This window comes from Podarcis erhardii (genome assembly GCF_964252035.2).
Source record: "Podarcis erhardii genome assembly, chromosome: 7".
Classification (NCBI taxonomy): Eukaryota; Metazoa; Chordata; class Lepidosauria; order Squamata; family Lacertidae; genus Podarcis; species Podarcis erhardii.
In genome coordinates, this window is record NC_138511.1 from 42,892,265 (window position 1) to 42,907,568 (window position 15,304).

At 47.6% G+C, this 15,304-nt stretch overlaps 1 protein-coding gene across 1 annotated transcript in view; it reads left to right on the forward strand.

The window, feature by feature from the left end:
- Positions 1-7,570: 7,570 nt before the first annotated feature.
- The window catches only part of PIEZO1 (piezo type mechanosensitive ion channel component 1 (Er blood group)), a 122,556-nt gene continuing 114,822 nt past the window's right edge, over positions 7,571-15,304 (forward strand). The window contains exon 1 of the mRNA XM_081872090.1: positions 7,571-8,228. Coding sequence (XP_081728216.1) covers positions 8,165-8,228 — 64 coding nt within the window. The 5' untranslated portion in view covers positions 7,571-8,164. The remainder of the gene's footprint in view (positions 8,229-15,304) is intronic.

Below are 15,304 nucleotides of genomic sequence, written 5' to 3' on the forward strand. Positions count from 1 at the left end.
TGCTTACTCCCACTGTGTTCAATGGAACTTAACTCTCTGGTATGTTGAGGACTACGGGACGCGGGTGGCGCTGTGGGTTAAACCACAGGGCCTAGGACTTGCCGATCAGGTCAAAGGTTCGTCAAAGTGCAAGTAGATAAATAGGTACCGCTCTGGCGGGAAGGTAAACGGTGTTTCCGTGTGCTGCTCTGGTTCGCCAGAAGCGGCTTAGTCATGCTGGCCACATGACCCAGAAGCTGTACTCCGGCTCCCTCAGCCAATAAAGCGAGATGAGCGCTGCAACCCCAGAGTCGGCCATGACTGGACCTAATGGTCAGGGGTCCTTTTACAGGCCTCGGTCCAGTATACCTGAAGGAGCGTCTAACCCCCATCGTTCTACCCGGACACTGAGGTCCAGCACCGAGGGCCTTCTTGCGATTCCCTCATTGCGAGAAGCCAAGTTACAGGGAACCAGGCAGAGGGCCTTCTCGGTAGTGGCGCCCTCCCTGTGGAACGCCCTCCCACCAGATGTCAAAGAGAACAGCAGCTACCAGACTTTTAGAAGACATCTGAAGGCAGCCCTGTTTAGGGAGGCTTTTAATGTTTGAGGTATTACAGTATTTGATATTTCTTGGAAGCCGCCCAAAGTGGCTGGGGAAGCCCAGCCAGATGGGCGGAGTATAAATAAATTATTATTATTATTATTATTATTATTATTATTATTGTTGTTGTTGTTGTTATTGTTATACCTTTTTTACCTGTGTTGAGGACTACAACCTTAGATGGCTTCCAAAAACATAGGGAGCAGCCTTCCACAGAATCTGACCATTGGTCCATCCAACTCACTATTATCTACACTATACTAACCAGCAGCAGCTTTCCAGACAACTTCAAGTGGGATATTGTCAGCCCCACCTGGAGATGCCAGAAATTGAACTTCTGACCTTCTGCATAAAAAAGCCTATGCCCTGTCACTATGCTTCAGTTCTTAGAAGGGAACTAAGACCAACTCATTGAGGAAGAGAGGCACACCAATGCCAGTTAATCATGGTGGATCATGGGTAGATTGAACCTCCATGTTCAGAGCCAGTAATCCCAAAGAGTACAGTTAATCTATTTTTTTACTGCTTTGTAAGTAACGTATGGGAATGCAGTGACAACTGCAAAGTTGGCGCCTTGCCAGTGGTCAATCTGTGTCGAGTCCTTTAAGAAAGAGTGGCATAATTGTCTGGGGAAAGATCAAGGAAGCCTTCTTGCATTAATTAATCCATTGGGATTTATTTCATAGATCAATGCCTGCCCAAGCCTCGGAAGATGCTTTATTGAACGTGCCTATTGGCCAGAAGCCATGAAGTAACAATGTCCGCAAAGGCAAGTTTTCCTGCTGACAGAATTTCAATTCACTCTTGTTGCATCTGAAAGAGAGTTGGGAGGCAGCCTTGAAATAGGGAGTGATTGAAATTATTTTCAAGGCTGCTTGAGGGACTCCTTGAAAAGAGCAACCGGGAGGAAGGCACAAGACCCATGTGATCCCATTCTAGCCATCAAAGATACACATTTGGATTGCAGCTGTTCCACATCCCAACAAATGGGATCTACTCCCAGGCCACATCTGGAGCACAGCTGCTTGTGTTTTCCGAATACAGTGGTACCTCGGGTTAAGAACTTAATCCATTCTGGAGGTCCGTTCTTAACCTGAAACTGTTCTTAACCTGAAGCACCGCTTTAGCTAATGGGGCCTCCTGCTGCTGCCGCGCCACCGGAGCACGATTTCTGTTCTCATCCTGAAGCAAAGTTCTTAACCCGAGGTAATATTTCTGGGAGTCTATAATCTGAAGTGTATGTAACCTGAAGCAAACTGAAATAAGGAATGTTTTGAACCTGCATGCCATACAGGAAACAACAGAGGAATTGCAACAAAGTGAGGGAAGCCGAGTTGATTCAGATGAGGTACCACTGTATACCTTCCTGGTACAAAACACAACATCTTTCCTCATAATTGATTACAAACTGCAAAAATATTTATCAGATCTGCAGGATTGTTTCCCCTCTGTACCGTGCCATGCAACCCAACCTGGTGCCTTCCAGGTGTTTTGAACCACAGCTTCCATCAGCCCCAGCCATCACAGCCATGTTAACTGGAGATGATGGGAACTGTGGGCCAAGACATCTGAAGGGCACCAGGCTGGGAAAGGCTACAGTAACACTTCACAAAATGCAAGGTGAAGCAGGCATTACTTAAGACCTTGTTCTCTCTCAGGTGGTAAACCTGTGTCTATCCAGGGATGGGGAACCTGCAGCCCTCCAGATTTTGCTCAACTGCAATAGACTTATAATCGCTGCCCACTGACAATGCTGAATGGGGCTGATGAGTCAAGAATGTACCAGTTCAGACGGTATATGGAGGTTCAGGTGCTCAAATACTTTATGTCAAAGCAACAACTCATCTCTCCGCATAAGAAGCTAGCATGTCAGGCTTCCCCTTGGCATGCTAATTTTCTGTGTGCAGGGATTATGTCTGCATTCTGGAGGGGTCATAGCTTAGTGATAAAGAAGGCCTTTCCCTATTTTGTCTTTGTGTGCAATAAGTCTCTATTTCCATTTCTGGCATCTGTAGGGTTGGGTAACTATTGATGGGAAAGGGCTCTACCAGAGAACTTTCCAGTCAAAGTAGACCAGGAATGGGCAGGAGAAAGAATGGTTTGAAGAACCATTGGCAAGGAATTCTGTCTAGTTTTAATAACAAATTGACACACTCTCCCCAAATAATGATATTGTTGAAATGAAGTGAGCGACTAGGTGATTTTTTTTGTGCGGAACTCATTTGAGTTAAAACTCGTTTGATTTCTGCCAGTCAAACTCCTGAGTGCAGAACTCTTTCATTCTAAGTGCATACCTTTTGCACCATGCTCTGTCAGTGGCCAGATCTTGAGGTCCTAGTACAAAACAAATTGCTGTGTCTCATGAGAGTCCCCTGGAGTAGTGCTGGATTTAGATTTAGAACAGATGGACAAAATATTATGAGACTTGAAGTAAGGTAACTCCACGGGAACTCCCTTCTTAGGAGTCAAGGGAAAACTTATTGTCTGTGTTTTATGAAATACAGTGGTACCTCGGGTTACATACGCTTCAGGTTACATACGCTTCAGGTTACAGGCTCCGCTAACCCAGAAATAGTGCTTCAGGTTAAGAACTTTGCTTCAGGATGAGAACAGAAATCGTGCTCTGGTGGCGCGGCGGCAGCAGGAGGCCCCATTAGCTAAAGTGGTGCTTCAGGCTAAGAACAGTTTCAGGTTAAGAACGGACCTCCGGAATGAATTAAGTACTTAACCCGAGGTACCACTGTACAGTCATACCTCGGGTTAAATACGCTTCGAGTTGAGCGCGTTCGAGTTGCGCTCCTCAGCAACCCGGAAGTAATGGAGTGCATTACTTCCAGGTTTTGTCACTTGCGCATGTGCAGATGCTCAAAATGACATCACGCGCATGCACAGAAGCGGTGAAAAGCGACCCGTGCGTGCGCAGACGTGCCATCGCTACTTATGTTTACTTCTAGATGCAAACGGGGCTCTGGAACGGATCCTGTTCGTATCTAGAGGTACCACTGTACAGGTTTTGAAAAGTGTGTTTCTTTCTGCACAGGAACTCTCCTGTAGCCTCAAGAAAGGAAACATAAGGCCCATTCAACGTAAGCAGTACAATATATTAGACAGGTAATGTTTACATGGTTGCTACATAATGTAGGTGGCAGCTAGCGAGGGATAGGTGGCTTGCCTTATGTGCAAACAACTCCCCTCAGTGTAAATATTTAAGTGTCTGCAGAATCGGTACTTACACAGTGAAAGGCCTTGCCTTAATATGGGTTTAGCAGCAAACTGAAGTAAGGGATGTTTTGAACCTGCATGCCATACAGGAAACAACAGAGGAATCGCAACAAAACGAGGGAAGCCGAGTTGATTGAGATGAAACAATGGGAAATAAGCCATCAAGGCAGACAGCTGAGCAATGTTTTTATTAGTCATGTTCAGGATGCAAGACCCAGTTGCTGTGCCAGGGAATCTGAGGAATGTCAAAAGCTTGTTATTTCCTGTTACAGCTGCGGCTTGCACACTGGGGGTGGGCCTATCTGGGTGGGAGCAGAACAAACGAAAGGGGAACGAAAAGTGGGATCCTGAAATTGGTGGCTCCTTCTTCCTCCCTTAATCAGCAAATACATAGAACCAGAGAATAAGAAGGCATATCAAAGTTCATCTAGCACAGCCCCCTGGATCTGCTACAACATCCTTGATAGTGGCCATCCAGCCTCTTATTAAAAGCCTTTCATGAAACAGATTCCACCATCCCTCAAGAAGGGGTGCTCCACTAACACATGAGGGTGGTGGGCTTCAGGTCAAGGGCTACATTCCTTTCTGGGCAACCTTCTGGGGGCCACCTGCCAATCATGGGCAGAGGCACAAGTGGGCGGAGCAACTGTATTTTTTTTACCAAAAAGAATTATGCAGAGGTCTTGTGCAAAACATATTTCTTGTGCAAGTCTTAATCAGGCAAACATTACTCTTGCACAAGGCTACAGTATTAGAACAACAAAAACAAATGGATATTTTCCCCACCCGAAAAAAGAGAAGCTCAAGCTTCCATTTTACCCATTGTGAAACATTATAACTAAGGCTGGTAACATTTGCTCTTGTGTACTTCCTGGATTTTTTTTAAGTGTAGAAATACAGGAAGATTTAGCAAGCTGCCTTATACCAAGTCAGACCATAGGTCCATCTAGCTCACAATACAATACACAACACACTGACTGGCAGCGGCCCTCCAGGCAGGGGATGCTCTCAGCCCTACTTGGGAGTTGCTAGGGATTGAAGCTGGGACTTCTTGCTCTGCCACTGAGCTATGGCTCCCTTCCTCACGTACCGTATTTTCTGTGCCCACATGGGTATAGGAATACTTGTCCAGTGGTACCTTGGTTCTCAAATACCTTGGTACTCAAACAACTTGGAACCCAAACACTGCAAACCCAGAAGTAAGTGTTCTGGTTTGCAAATTTTTTTGGAAGCCGAATGTGCTCCATTTTGAGTGTTACGCTTCTGATTTGAGCACCACACTTCCGTTATGACTGTTTCGCTGAGTGTGTTTTTGCTATTTATTTTGTGGTTTTGTGTCTTTTTTGTTTTTGTGACTGTGTGGAACCCAGTTCAGCTACTGATTGATTGATTGTGTGACTGCAGTATATTGTTTATTGCTTTCATTTTATGGATCAATGGTCTCGTTAGATAGTAAAATTCATGTTAAGTTGCTGTTTTAGGGGTTGTTTTTAAAAGTCTGGAATGGATTAATGCATTTTGCATTACTTTCTATGGGAAAGCACTCCTTGGTTTTGGAATACTTTGGTTTTGGAATGGACTTCTGTAACGGATTAGGTTTGAGAACCAAGGTGCCACTGTATAGGAATACTACATATGTATGGGAATTCTTGTGTTGCCCAGAACAGAAAAAAGGCAGTGGAGGACAGGGGAGGAATGATTGTGGGCACAATTTTTTAAACCCTGTGGATACATTAGCAATGAATATCCACAACTGAATAGCAATGAATATCCACAACTGAGAAAACTGAAAAGTATGGAAGCTCATGTAGCCAACATGAACAGAGGAGGAAGAGAGACATATCAGTGGCTTTATAGGAGCAACCTTAGGCCCAATGATAGAGGCGGAGTGGAGGAAGTGGACAGAGGAAAGTTTTTCTCCCTCTCTTGTAACATTAGAATTCATGGACATCCAATCAAGCTTCAATACTGTAGGATTCCAGACAGACAAAAGAAAATAGTTCTTCACACAGCCCATAGTTAAGCTATGAGAGATGCTCATATACTACTTCTTCTTTGGTGATCACTCATAGCCGGGTCAGTTTGTCTTCCATAAACACGGTTTTAACAATGAGTCCGTAAGTGACTATGGAGGCCAATTCTGGATCCACACGTCCTTCCACAGTGGGGACATTGGTTTCCAGGCGGGAGTTGATCACGGTGTGAATTTGCCAAGTGTGCCTTCCTCTTAAGCACATTTCTCCCTTGCGTCCTGAGTTCGAGTGTCTTCAAAGCTCATGACAACTTTGGTAAAGGCTGTTCTCCAACTGGAGCACTCACAAGCCAGTGTTTCCCAGTTGTCAGTGTTTATACTACATTTTTTAAGATTTGCCTTGAGACAGTCTTCAAACCTCTTTTGTTGACCACCAGCATTCCACTTTCCATTTTTAAGTTCGGAATAGAGTAGTTGCTTTGGAAGACGATCATCAGGCATCCGCACAACATGACCAGTCCAACGAAGTTGATGTTGAAGAATCATTGCTTCAACACTGGAGATCTTTGCTTCTTCCAGTACACTGATATTAGTTCACCTGTCTTCCCAAGTGATGTGTAAAATTTTTCAGAGAAACCGTTGATGGAATCTTTCGAGGGGCTGGAGATGGCATTTACAAGCACATAGTAAGTTTGGTAGAACAATAGCTTTGTAAACAAGCATTTTGGTTTCCCTGCGAATGTCCCAGTCCTCAAACACTCTGCACTTCAGCCGGGAGAAAGCCGCACTCACAGAGCTCATGTACAGGGCAGTGATGGCTACCAACTTGGACAGCTTTCAGAGAGGATTAGACCATGGGTAGGCAAACTAAGGCCCAAGGGCCAGATCTGGCCCAATCACCTTCTAAATCCGGCCTGTGGATGGTCTGGGAATCAGCGTGTTTTTACATGAGTAGAATGTGCCCTTTTATTTTAAATGCATCTCTGGGTTATTTGTGGGGCCTGCCTGGTGTTATTAGCTGAGTAAAATGTGTGCTTTTATTTAAAATGCATCTCTGGGTTATTTGTGGGGCATAGGAATTCGTTCATTCCCCCCCCCCCCCAATATAGTCCGGCCCACCACAAGGTCTGAGGGACAGTGGGCCGGCCCCCTGCTGAAAAAGTTTGCTGACCCCTGGATTAGACAAACTCATGGAGGGAAAGGCTACCACTGGCTACTAGCCATGATGGCTATGCTCTGTCTCCACAGTCAGAGGCAACCCTGCTTCTGCGAACCAGTTGCTGGAAACCCCAGAAGAGGAGAGGGCTGTTGCGCTCAGGTCCTGCTTGCAGGCTTCCCACAGGCATTGGTTGGCCACTGTGAGAACAGGATACAGGACTAGATGAGCCGCTGTCCTGATCCACCCTGACATGGCAGCTTCTCATTCATGAATTTGTCCAGTCTAGTCTCAGTCAAACCTCCGCATGTAGCGAGGGCTCTGCTTCCTCGGGGTGGTTCCGAAATCACACTCTCCAAGTGCCCAGAGGCGCTTTCTTCTGGCAAAATTATTGTTATTATTTTTCTGAGCATGATGTGGCATCTGGAAACGGGCTGCCCTGGTGGCCTGTTGCTGCGATGGGGCTGAGCTGGCGCTAGATGGTGCTGCGTTCCAGAAAAAGGCCCGGACGGAACGGGACTGCAGAGCCCCACGAGCCAAGGCCAGGGGAGGCCGCGCCAAGGAGGAGAAGGAGGCGGAGGCGGAGGCTCCTTCCAGCAAAGTGCAAGTTTGACGCAAAGCAGCGCCGCCCCGGCCAGAGCCAGACACGTGCTGCGGGCCGAGGGAGGCGAGGAGCCGCCGCGGCAGGAGCAGCTGCTACCGGAGTTTGGCGCGGGCTGGAGCAGGCTGCCCTGGAACACCTTGCTCCGCCAGGGTACCCCGCGCGAACTCCGGAGTAAAGCCAGAGTAGACTCCCCACCTCTCGGCCCTCCTCTTCCCCGGAAAGCTGCGCTGGAGATCCCCGAGGGCCGGGAGGGAGGAGACGCCGCCGCCTAGCAGAGCCCAGAGGGCGGCCCCCGAGGGAGTCAGCAAGTTTCGCCCGAGGGAGCCTCTGCGCGCTTTTGGCCGGAGCGCCCGGGAAGCGCGCCTTGCCCTGCTTCGGCGTCTTGGGAGTGGTCCTTCCAGGCCGGAGCACCGCGGGGCCCCCAGCAAGGGAGGACCCCGCTGACCGCGGGGCTGGCGCGGGGACTGACTTGGGGGCGGGGGGCTTAGAGGCTCCTCCCTTCCCCCGTCCACGCCGGAGGAGCAGGCAGGCGGCGATGCTGGCGCCGGCGACGCGCGCCTTGCCTACTGGCTGCGGAACTTGCGCCTGAGCGCGCAAAGGGCGCGCTGCTGCCACAGTGGGCGAAGAAGATGGAGTTGCGGGTCTGCTGCGGGGTCCTCTACTGGCTGCTATTGCCGCTCTCTCTCCTGGCAGGTAAGAAGTGGACCTGGGGTGGGAGACACACCCGCCCCCCCCCCCATTTCTCCAGCACTGCCTTCCTATTTCTCGCCCGCGCGTTTTCCAGGGATTCCCCCCGTTCCAGATGTTCAGAGAAGTGCTTCTTCCCGCGGCACAGCTGGGGTGGTGGAGTGTTAGGGTTACGCACGGGGGGGGGGGGGACCTATCTCGCTTTCTCTTAGCTGACTCAACCTTGGGGCTCCGCGTCTCCGTCGCGGTCACCTTGCGCTTTTGCTCACCCGCTCCCACCACGCTGCGCTTCCGCGGAAGTCGCTCCCGCTGGCTGCCTTCATTACCTTTTTTACGACTCGGGGAATTCTTGGTTGGGAGGACCTGCCCATGTCCACGAGTGGGGTCAGTGGCTGAAGTGAAGAATGAATAAAGCCCCGGGTTTTGTCTACTAGACCTCAGCGTGAGCAGCCTTTGAAAACCTGGTGCATGATGCACAAGGGAGAGGGTTGGAGTCAATGACCTTTAGGGACCCTCGCCATAGCGCACGGTTTTTGCATGTGGTTGATACCGGCTGGCATATGGATTCTGTTCTTTTCTCCCTGCCCTCCTTCCTGTCTGAGGACCTGAGATTCTGAATGAAAGAGGCGAGGGAGAACTTCTTGGTAGAGTTGCAAAATTCCTCGCTCATGACTGAATAGCCCATCCTGTGTGGATCTGGCTGTGAGTCACTTGGGTGGGTTGCGGAGAAGGTGGCTGCTACTGGTGAGCCTTGCGGAAGGCACTGGCGGCAGCCCCACCTTGGTTCTCGCAAGGCACAGAAGGAGCGTCTCTTTTGCTTGTTCTGCCTCCACTGTCGCAGGCAGCGAATGCTTCTGCTGGGAACTGCTGGAAGGCAGAGTGCTGTTGAACTCCTGCCCTGCTTGCAAGCTTCCCATTGGGGCATCTGGGTAGCCACTGAGAGAACAGGGTGCTGGTCTAGAGTTTCCCTAGAAGTCTCTTCCCACCCCCACAAGCTGCTCTCTGGTGCTGACAGCACGTGCATAATTTGTCCTGCCAACAAGGGTTATTTTGTACTGACAAGTATAGGCTGAGAATGCAGAGAGAGGTATAAATTGAAGGTTAGGACAGTGTTTCCTTTTTTTTGCACTTCCTGCTTTTCCAGTATCCTAGAGTCCCTCTTCCTTTTGGACACAAAGGAAAGTAGGAAGTTGATATCAGACCTCCTGGTGGGAATTAATATTGTGGTGCTAACAGACTCTAGGTAGCAAACACATGGATGGGAAGATCAGTGAGCATTGTGTTTTGCACATTGAGGCATGATGCGGAGTCTGAGCTGGGGGTGATTGACCAGAAAAAGTGATGGTGGATTCACGATGGATAGTGCGATAAAAACATTAACTTAGTGTGTGGCAGCTGTGTGAAGAAAGGCAAATCCTCCTTGCGGGGAATTGAGAATAAAAACTGCCAATATCATTGCACTGTTGTACAAATCTACAGTGTGAAAGCAGTGGGAATACTATGTTCAGTATTGGTAGCTTCAGCTTGAAAAAGGATATTGCAGAACTGGGGAAAGTTCTGCATGTTGTGGGAAAAGTGGATAGAGGAAACTCTTTTATCCCTCTCTTTTATGCAACTAGAATTCCTGTAAAACTAGAATGGAGTTACCCAATGAAGCTGAATTCAGGAAGATTCAGGGCAGACAAAAGGGAAGTACTTCACACAGTGTGCAGTTAAACTGTGGAACTCACTTCCACAAGATGGGGTGATGGGTCCCAATGTAGACAGCTTTAGAAAGGGTTTAGATCAACTCGTTGAGGATATAGCTTCCTAAGGCTACTAGTCATGATAAATGTATATGGCTTGTATGTATCCATGTTAGTTCCACACAAGGTAGACACATTGAATGGTGCACATGGCTAACTTTGGTCTATTAATTTCAATGGATCAGGGCCAGTTTGCCTCTGAGTACCAGGTGCTGGTGATCAGAGGCAGGATACGAGGGGTGTTGTGCTCGTCTCCTGCTTGTGGGTTTCCTAGAGACTTCTGGTTCTCCACTCTGGGAAAAGGGATGCAGGGGGGCCTTTGGTCTGATCCTGCAGGGCTCTTCTGATGTTTATTTACATATGCTTATATCCCTCCCTCTCAGTGGGAGTCCAGGGCAACAAACAATGCATTCCAAGTCTCTAATAAACCCAATTAAAATTCCAATAAAACATACAGCCACATCTTCTTCACAAATGTTGTTAATACCCCCAAAGCAAACTTAAGGAAGCAGATTTCAGCACTGCCTTAACTGGTATGGAGGGTTAGAGTAAACAAACTTCTAAAGCATGAAGTACTTTGCTATTTATTGAGGGCTGAAATCAGGAAAAGCTATTGAAATTATTTTGCTGTTGAGCCTAGCAAGAGTAAGTGAGATCTCTGTACAAGCAGAGACTTTTATTAAAATAGCCATCATCATCATCCAGGAACCAACTGACTAAAGTCTCTGGTGCTGACACTCCAACTTTATTTTATTTTAATAATTGTTCCTCTGTGTATTTGGCACCTACAAAAATGCCCAGGCTGGCTTCTAGGAATTTTAAGTATTTTTCCAGGCTTCCTTACAGGGCACTGTCAGAGAGGTGGGGCTCATTTTTCATCCCCAAGTGCATTACCAAGGGATGACGAGGCACTGCATCAAAACTGTGGAACCTTTTAAAACTAAAGTATTATAAACAATTATAGAGAAACTGAGAACTTCTAGGGGTCAAAAAAGTAAGCACAAATGTCATTCTGTTTGGTATTATTTTATTGTTTATAACCAATGCCCCCCCCCACCTATAAATGGCTGTCAATAATAAAATAGGAATGTGTGCAGAGCTTCACAAACTATTTAGATGGAAATGCAGCTTATCTCCCTGGAGAATAAAGGATATCATTGTTAAATGTGTATTCATATTTTTATAGACTTGTTACCATTTATATTATGCCCAAAGTCTGGAACGTATTGCTGATGTCCCTGGCTCCCTTTTTGCCTTTGCTTCAGTATTTCATGCCTGTTTTCTGTGGTGATTTTACATTTTAATAAAATAGATAAAAATATTTTAAAAATTACATTAAGGTTCTGCATCACAGCCACAATAACTTGCCCAATGGATTGCCCTAATCTCACCCCTCCCATCTAATCTTCCATTAGCTATCTACCTTCACTAGTTGATTTCCTTCTCTTTTCCCTCCCCCTGTTCTGCCCCACTCACTTGCCTAAATCTAGATTGCATGCTTAGCGGGGCAGGGCGGGGTGTGGGTGTGTGAACCCATCTTTTGTTGTGTTACACTGTAAAATGTAGTATATACCAGTGGCACTATATCAAGAATAATATTTTTTCCCCATTGCAGAACAGGGGCGGGGAAGGAGAATCCTTGCAATTTAAAGCACTACTATCTGTACAAAATTGTCTGTGACTCTCCCTTGCGGAATTCCGATTTGCCAGGCTGTTTCAAATGGAAGCTCCAATCCTGCTGGCAGCAAAACTGCAGCTGTATTGTGTGAGTGGCTGCAATTAAGTAAAATACATGGGGTGGCTTCTTAGACATGGGCATTTGGAGAAATAGCACCTCATGGTGTTCCATGGAGATTACTGATGATTATTATTTTCAGATGATATGTTCTGGGTTTGTTGTCTTTTCTCAACACCTGTTCCTTCGGGAATAATGACTGTCTTTGTTTTTGTTTTAAAGTGCGTTGAACTGAAGTAAAGAGAGGTTTCCTTTGGTGACCCTGCAGCTCCTTGTTGAAACAAGACAGTTCAGGGTTTCAAAGGCTTCCTCTTGCTCTGGATTATTCTGAATGAATAATCTGCAGCCTTGCAATGCAACCCGTGAATCTATCTAGTAGTTTTCCCAGCCGCTCCTGTTGCGTCAGCTGGCTGTCAAAAGTGTCTTCACAAAGAGACCTGGCCCTTCCCCATTTTCCTTCCCGCCCCCAGAAATGCCTGTGTTTTGAAAGTCCATGTACAGAGACAGCTGGCCAGTTTTGCACAAATATTTAATGAACAAGCAAAGCCCTGGCTATCCCCAGTCTGTTGCAAAGGTAAACTCTGGAATGGCCGTTAGTTATACACCCAGTGGCTAGGAGAAAAGAGAGGCTGGTGTTGTGAAGAGGGATGAAGGAAGGGTCTGTGTCCCTCCAGAATTGTCCTGCCAACAAAGTAGCCTTGCAGTGGATGGAGAAAATTGGGCAGCTGTTGGATGTTCTCAGCATGGATTGCTAGTGGGTTTGCTAATGTTCCCTAGGAGTACAATTCTGATTTGCTCTGGATTTTTTTGCTTAATCCATTCATTCTGGCTGCAAGAAGTGTTCTTCTGCTGTGTATGTTGGGAATTGGTTATGTGTGCACTCAGTACAGAGGGTAGTATTTAGTGCAGGTCAGAGTAGACCCTCACTCATTGAAACTAAGGGACATAGCTGGCATGCATTCACTCTGAATAAAGCTTAAAGGTAAAGGTAAAGGGACCCCTGACCATTAGGTCCAGTCGTGGCCGACTCTGGGGTTGCGGCACTCATCTCGCTTTATTGGCCAAGGGAGCTGGCATACAGCTTCTGGGTCATGTGGCCAGCATGACTAAGGCGCTTCTGGCAAACCAGAGCAGTGCACGGAAACACCGTTTACCTTCCCGCCAGAGCGGTACTTATTTATCTACTTGCACTTTGACATGCTTTCAAACTGCTAGGTTGGCAGGAGCAGGGACTGAGCAATGGGGTTCACGGGGATTCGAACCACCGACCTTCTGATCGGCAAGTCCTAGGCTCTGTGGTTTAACCCACGGCGCCACCCGCGTTAGTTGGATGCTAATAGTAGATTGTGAGAACATAAGAAGAGCCTGCTGAATCAGGCCAATGGCTCATTGAGTCCAGCATCCTGTTCTCACAGTGGCCACCCAGATGCCTGTGGGAAACCCACAATGCAGAGAGAAGAGCTCTCTCCCCTCCTGTAGTTTCCAACAACTACTGTTCAGATGCATGACTGCCTCTGACCGTGGAGGCAAAGCAGAGTGTTGGCTAGTAGCTATCCGTAGCCTTTTCCTCCATGAATTTGTCCAGTCCTCTTTTAAAGCCATCTAAGTGGGTGACTCTCTCTTTCTCATGGGAGTGAGTTCCATAGTTTAAATATCTACTACATGAAGAAGTACATTCTTTTGTTTGTCTTGAATCTTCCAACATTTATTGGATGTACAAGACATCTATTGTTATGAGAGAGGGAGAAAAACTTTTCTTTATCCACTTTCCCCATGCCATTCATGATTTCACAAACCTTTGCCACTATCTGAGTTTTATTATTTTTACAATGCACTTTTTGGGGGGTGCTCTAGAATCCAGCTGGGCAGCTGGCAAGTTTTGTTCATGGCTGTGTTTTGTGTTTGGAAAATGGGCATTACATGACTGCAGCCTTTACACACCCTCTAGAATGTTTTGGACTGCAATTCCCTTGAGCCCTAGCTGACATGGCCATATTATGCTGGAACTGATAGAAACATGACCATGCTGGCTGGGGCTGATGGGAGCTGTAGTCCAAATCATCTGGAAGGCACCAGGTTGGCAAAGGCCGCTGTGCTGCTTTCCCAGTTCAAAGCGAGCTAATTCTGTGTGATGGATGTGCAACTGAGCCCTTTCCTTGCTTATGGGCAAGACTCCAGAAACCATCTGGCAGATACTCCATAAGGCTTAGGACAGAGATGGTCAGCTTTTGTAGCATCAGAGGCTGCTCTATTCACCAGATTGCGGTCGCGTGCTGGGAGTGGGCAAGCTCCATAGTGAAGTTTGCAAAATCTCACAGTCAGGGAGCCTGTGTGGTGAGGAATGGCGCTGCATGCAAGTAGGCACATTTAAGAAACCAAATTCAAACCCAGCATAACATGCTGACGCCTAAAATCTTTGTTTCTTGCAACTGTGGGCACTAAGGACAGATGAAACAGTTTCCTGGACCACTCCACATCTAGGATATAAAAGAGGTTATTACCCGTTTCTCTCCCCACTCCCGTTCTGTCACCTTGCACTCCTGGAAAACGGCAGCCTTTGAATTTCAGCGAGACTAAATCGATAAAGCACCTGCCTTGGGAGCAGCAGGGATTGTTGGGGAGATACCTGATGATGGTTTAAAGAGGAGGCTGGTGAGCATCAGAGGCCCTGGGACAGCTAAAGTGCAAAATCACTCACCTCAGCAACCCTTTCTCTGTGAAGCTGGTCCTGAGGCAGTTGCATCTGATTATAATGAAGGCAAGGCGCCCCCAAGCAGCCAGACTTCCTTGCCCCCTCCCCCCGGGAAGACAGTGGGGGCTATGAGCACCTTTCTTTTTCATGTGGCAGCAAGAGAGGTGGGTGCGACTCTCCCAACTAGCCTGGCACCCTGGAGACAGAGCGGGGACGTTTGCAGGCCAGCTGTTCGCATGTGCTGTTTTCTGTGTCCATGACAAGGAGCGGCGATGGATAAGGCACCCAGTCCTGTTTCGTTCCCGACCCCCATTGCTGCCAACCTGCCCTCCACCTCCCATTTTCTCCGAGGCGGCTGCACGAACTGACTGAGCAGTTCTGATGTAGTTTCATTTGCGGCAACAGCAAACCGCTGCAGGGGTGGAGAGAGGAGAGATTTTGCAAGCCGCAGAAGAAGCAGAGGGACTTTCTGTGTGGTATGCGCTGCCTGACCCCCAAGACTAATTCCTTTACTAGTTCCCCCTCCCCCACATTTCTTAAATAGGCAATGAGTTCTATTCCGACATGTGCACGTCTCTGTCTGTCTCTTCCTCTCTCTCTTTCTCTCTCTCTCTGTGTATGTCTTTCTCCCAGCGGTGACTCACAGAGCCTACAGGATGTGAGAAGTTTAATTATAACTGTGCCTGCAAACGCTGCTTAAGTTTGTCTGCTATAGGCCCTCCATTTCTGGGCACTGCTCTCGCAAAGAAAATGCTATCAGGAATAGGGACTGAGCTGACGTCAAAAGCTAGTTCCAAGATCTGAGTTCAAATCCCACATGCCATGTCTCCTGGGGTTTGTATAAAAGAACGGTAGTAGAAGCGCTGCCAGTTTTTGGACTCCTGCTCAAAGGATTACCGGTAGCTCCCAG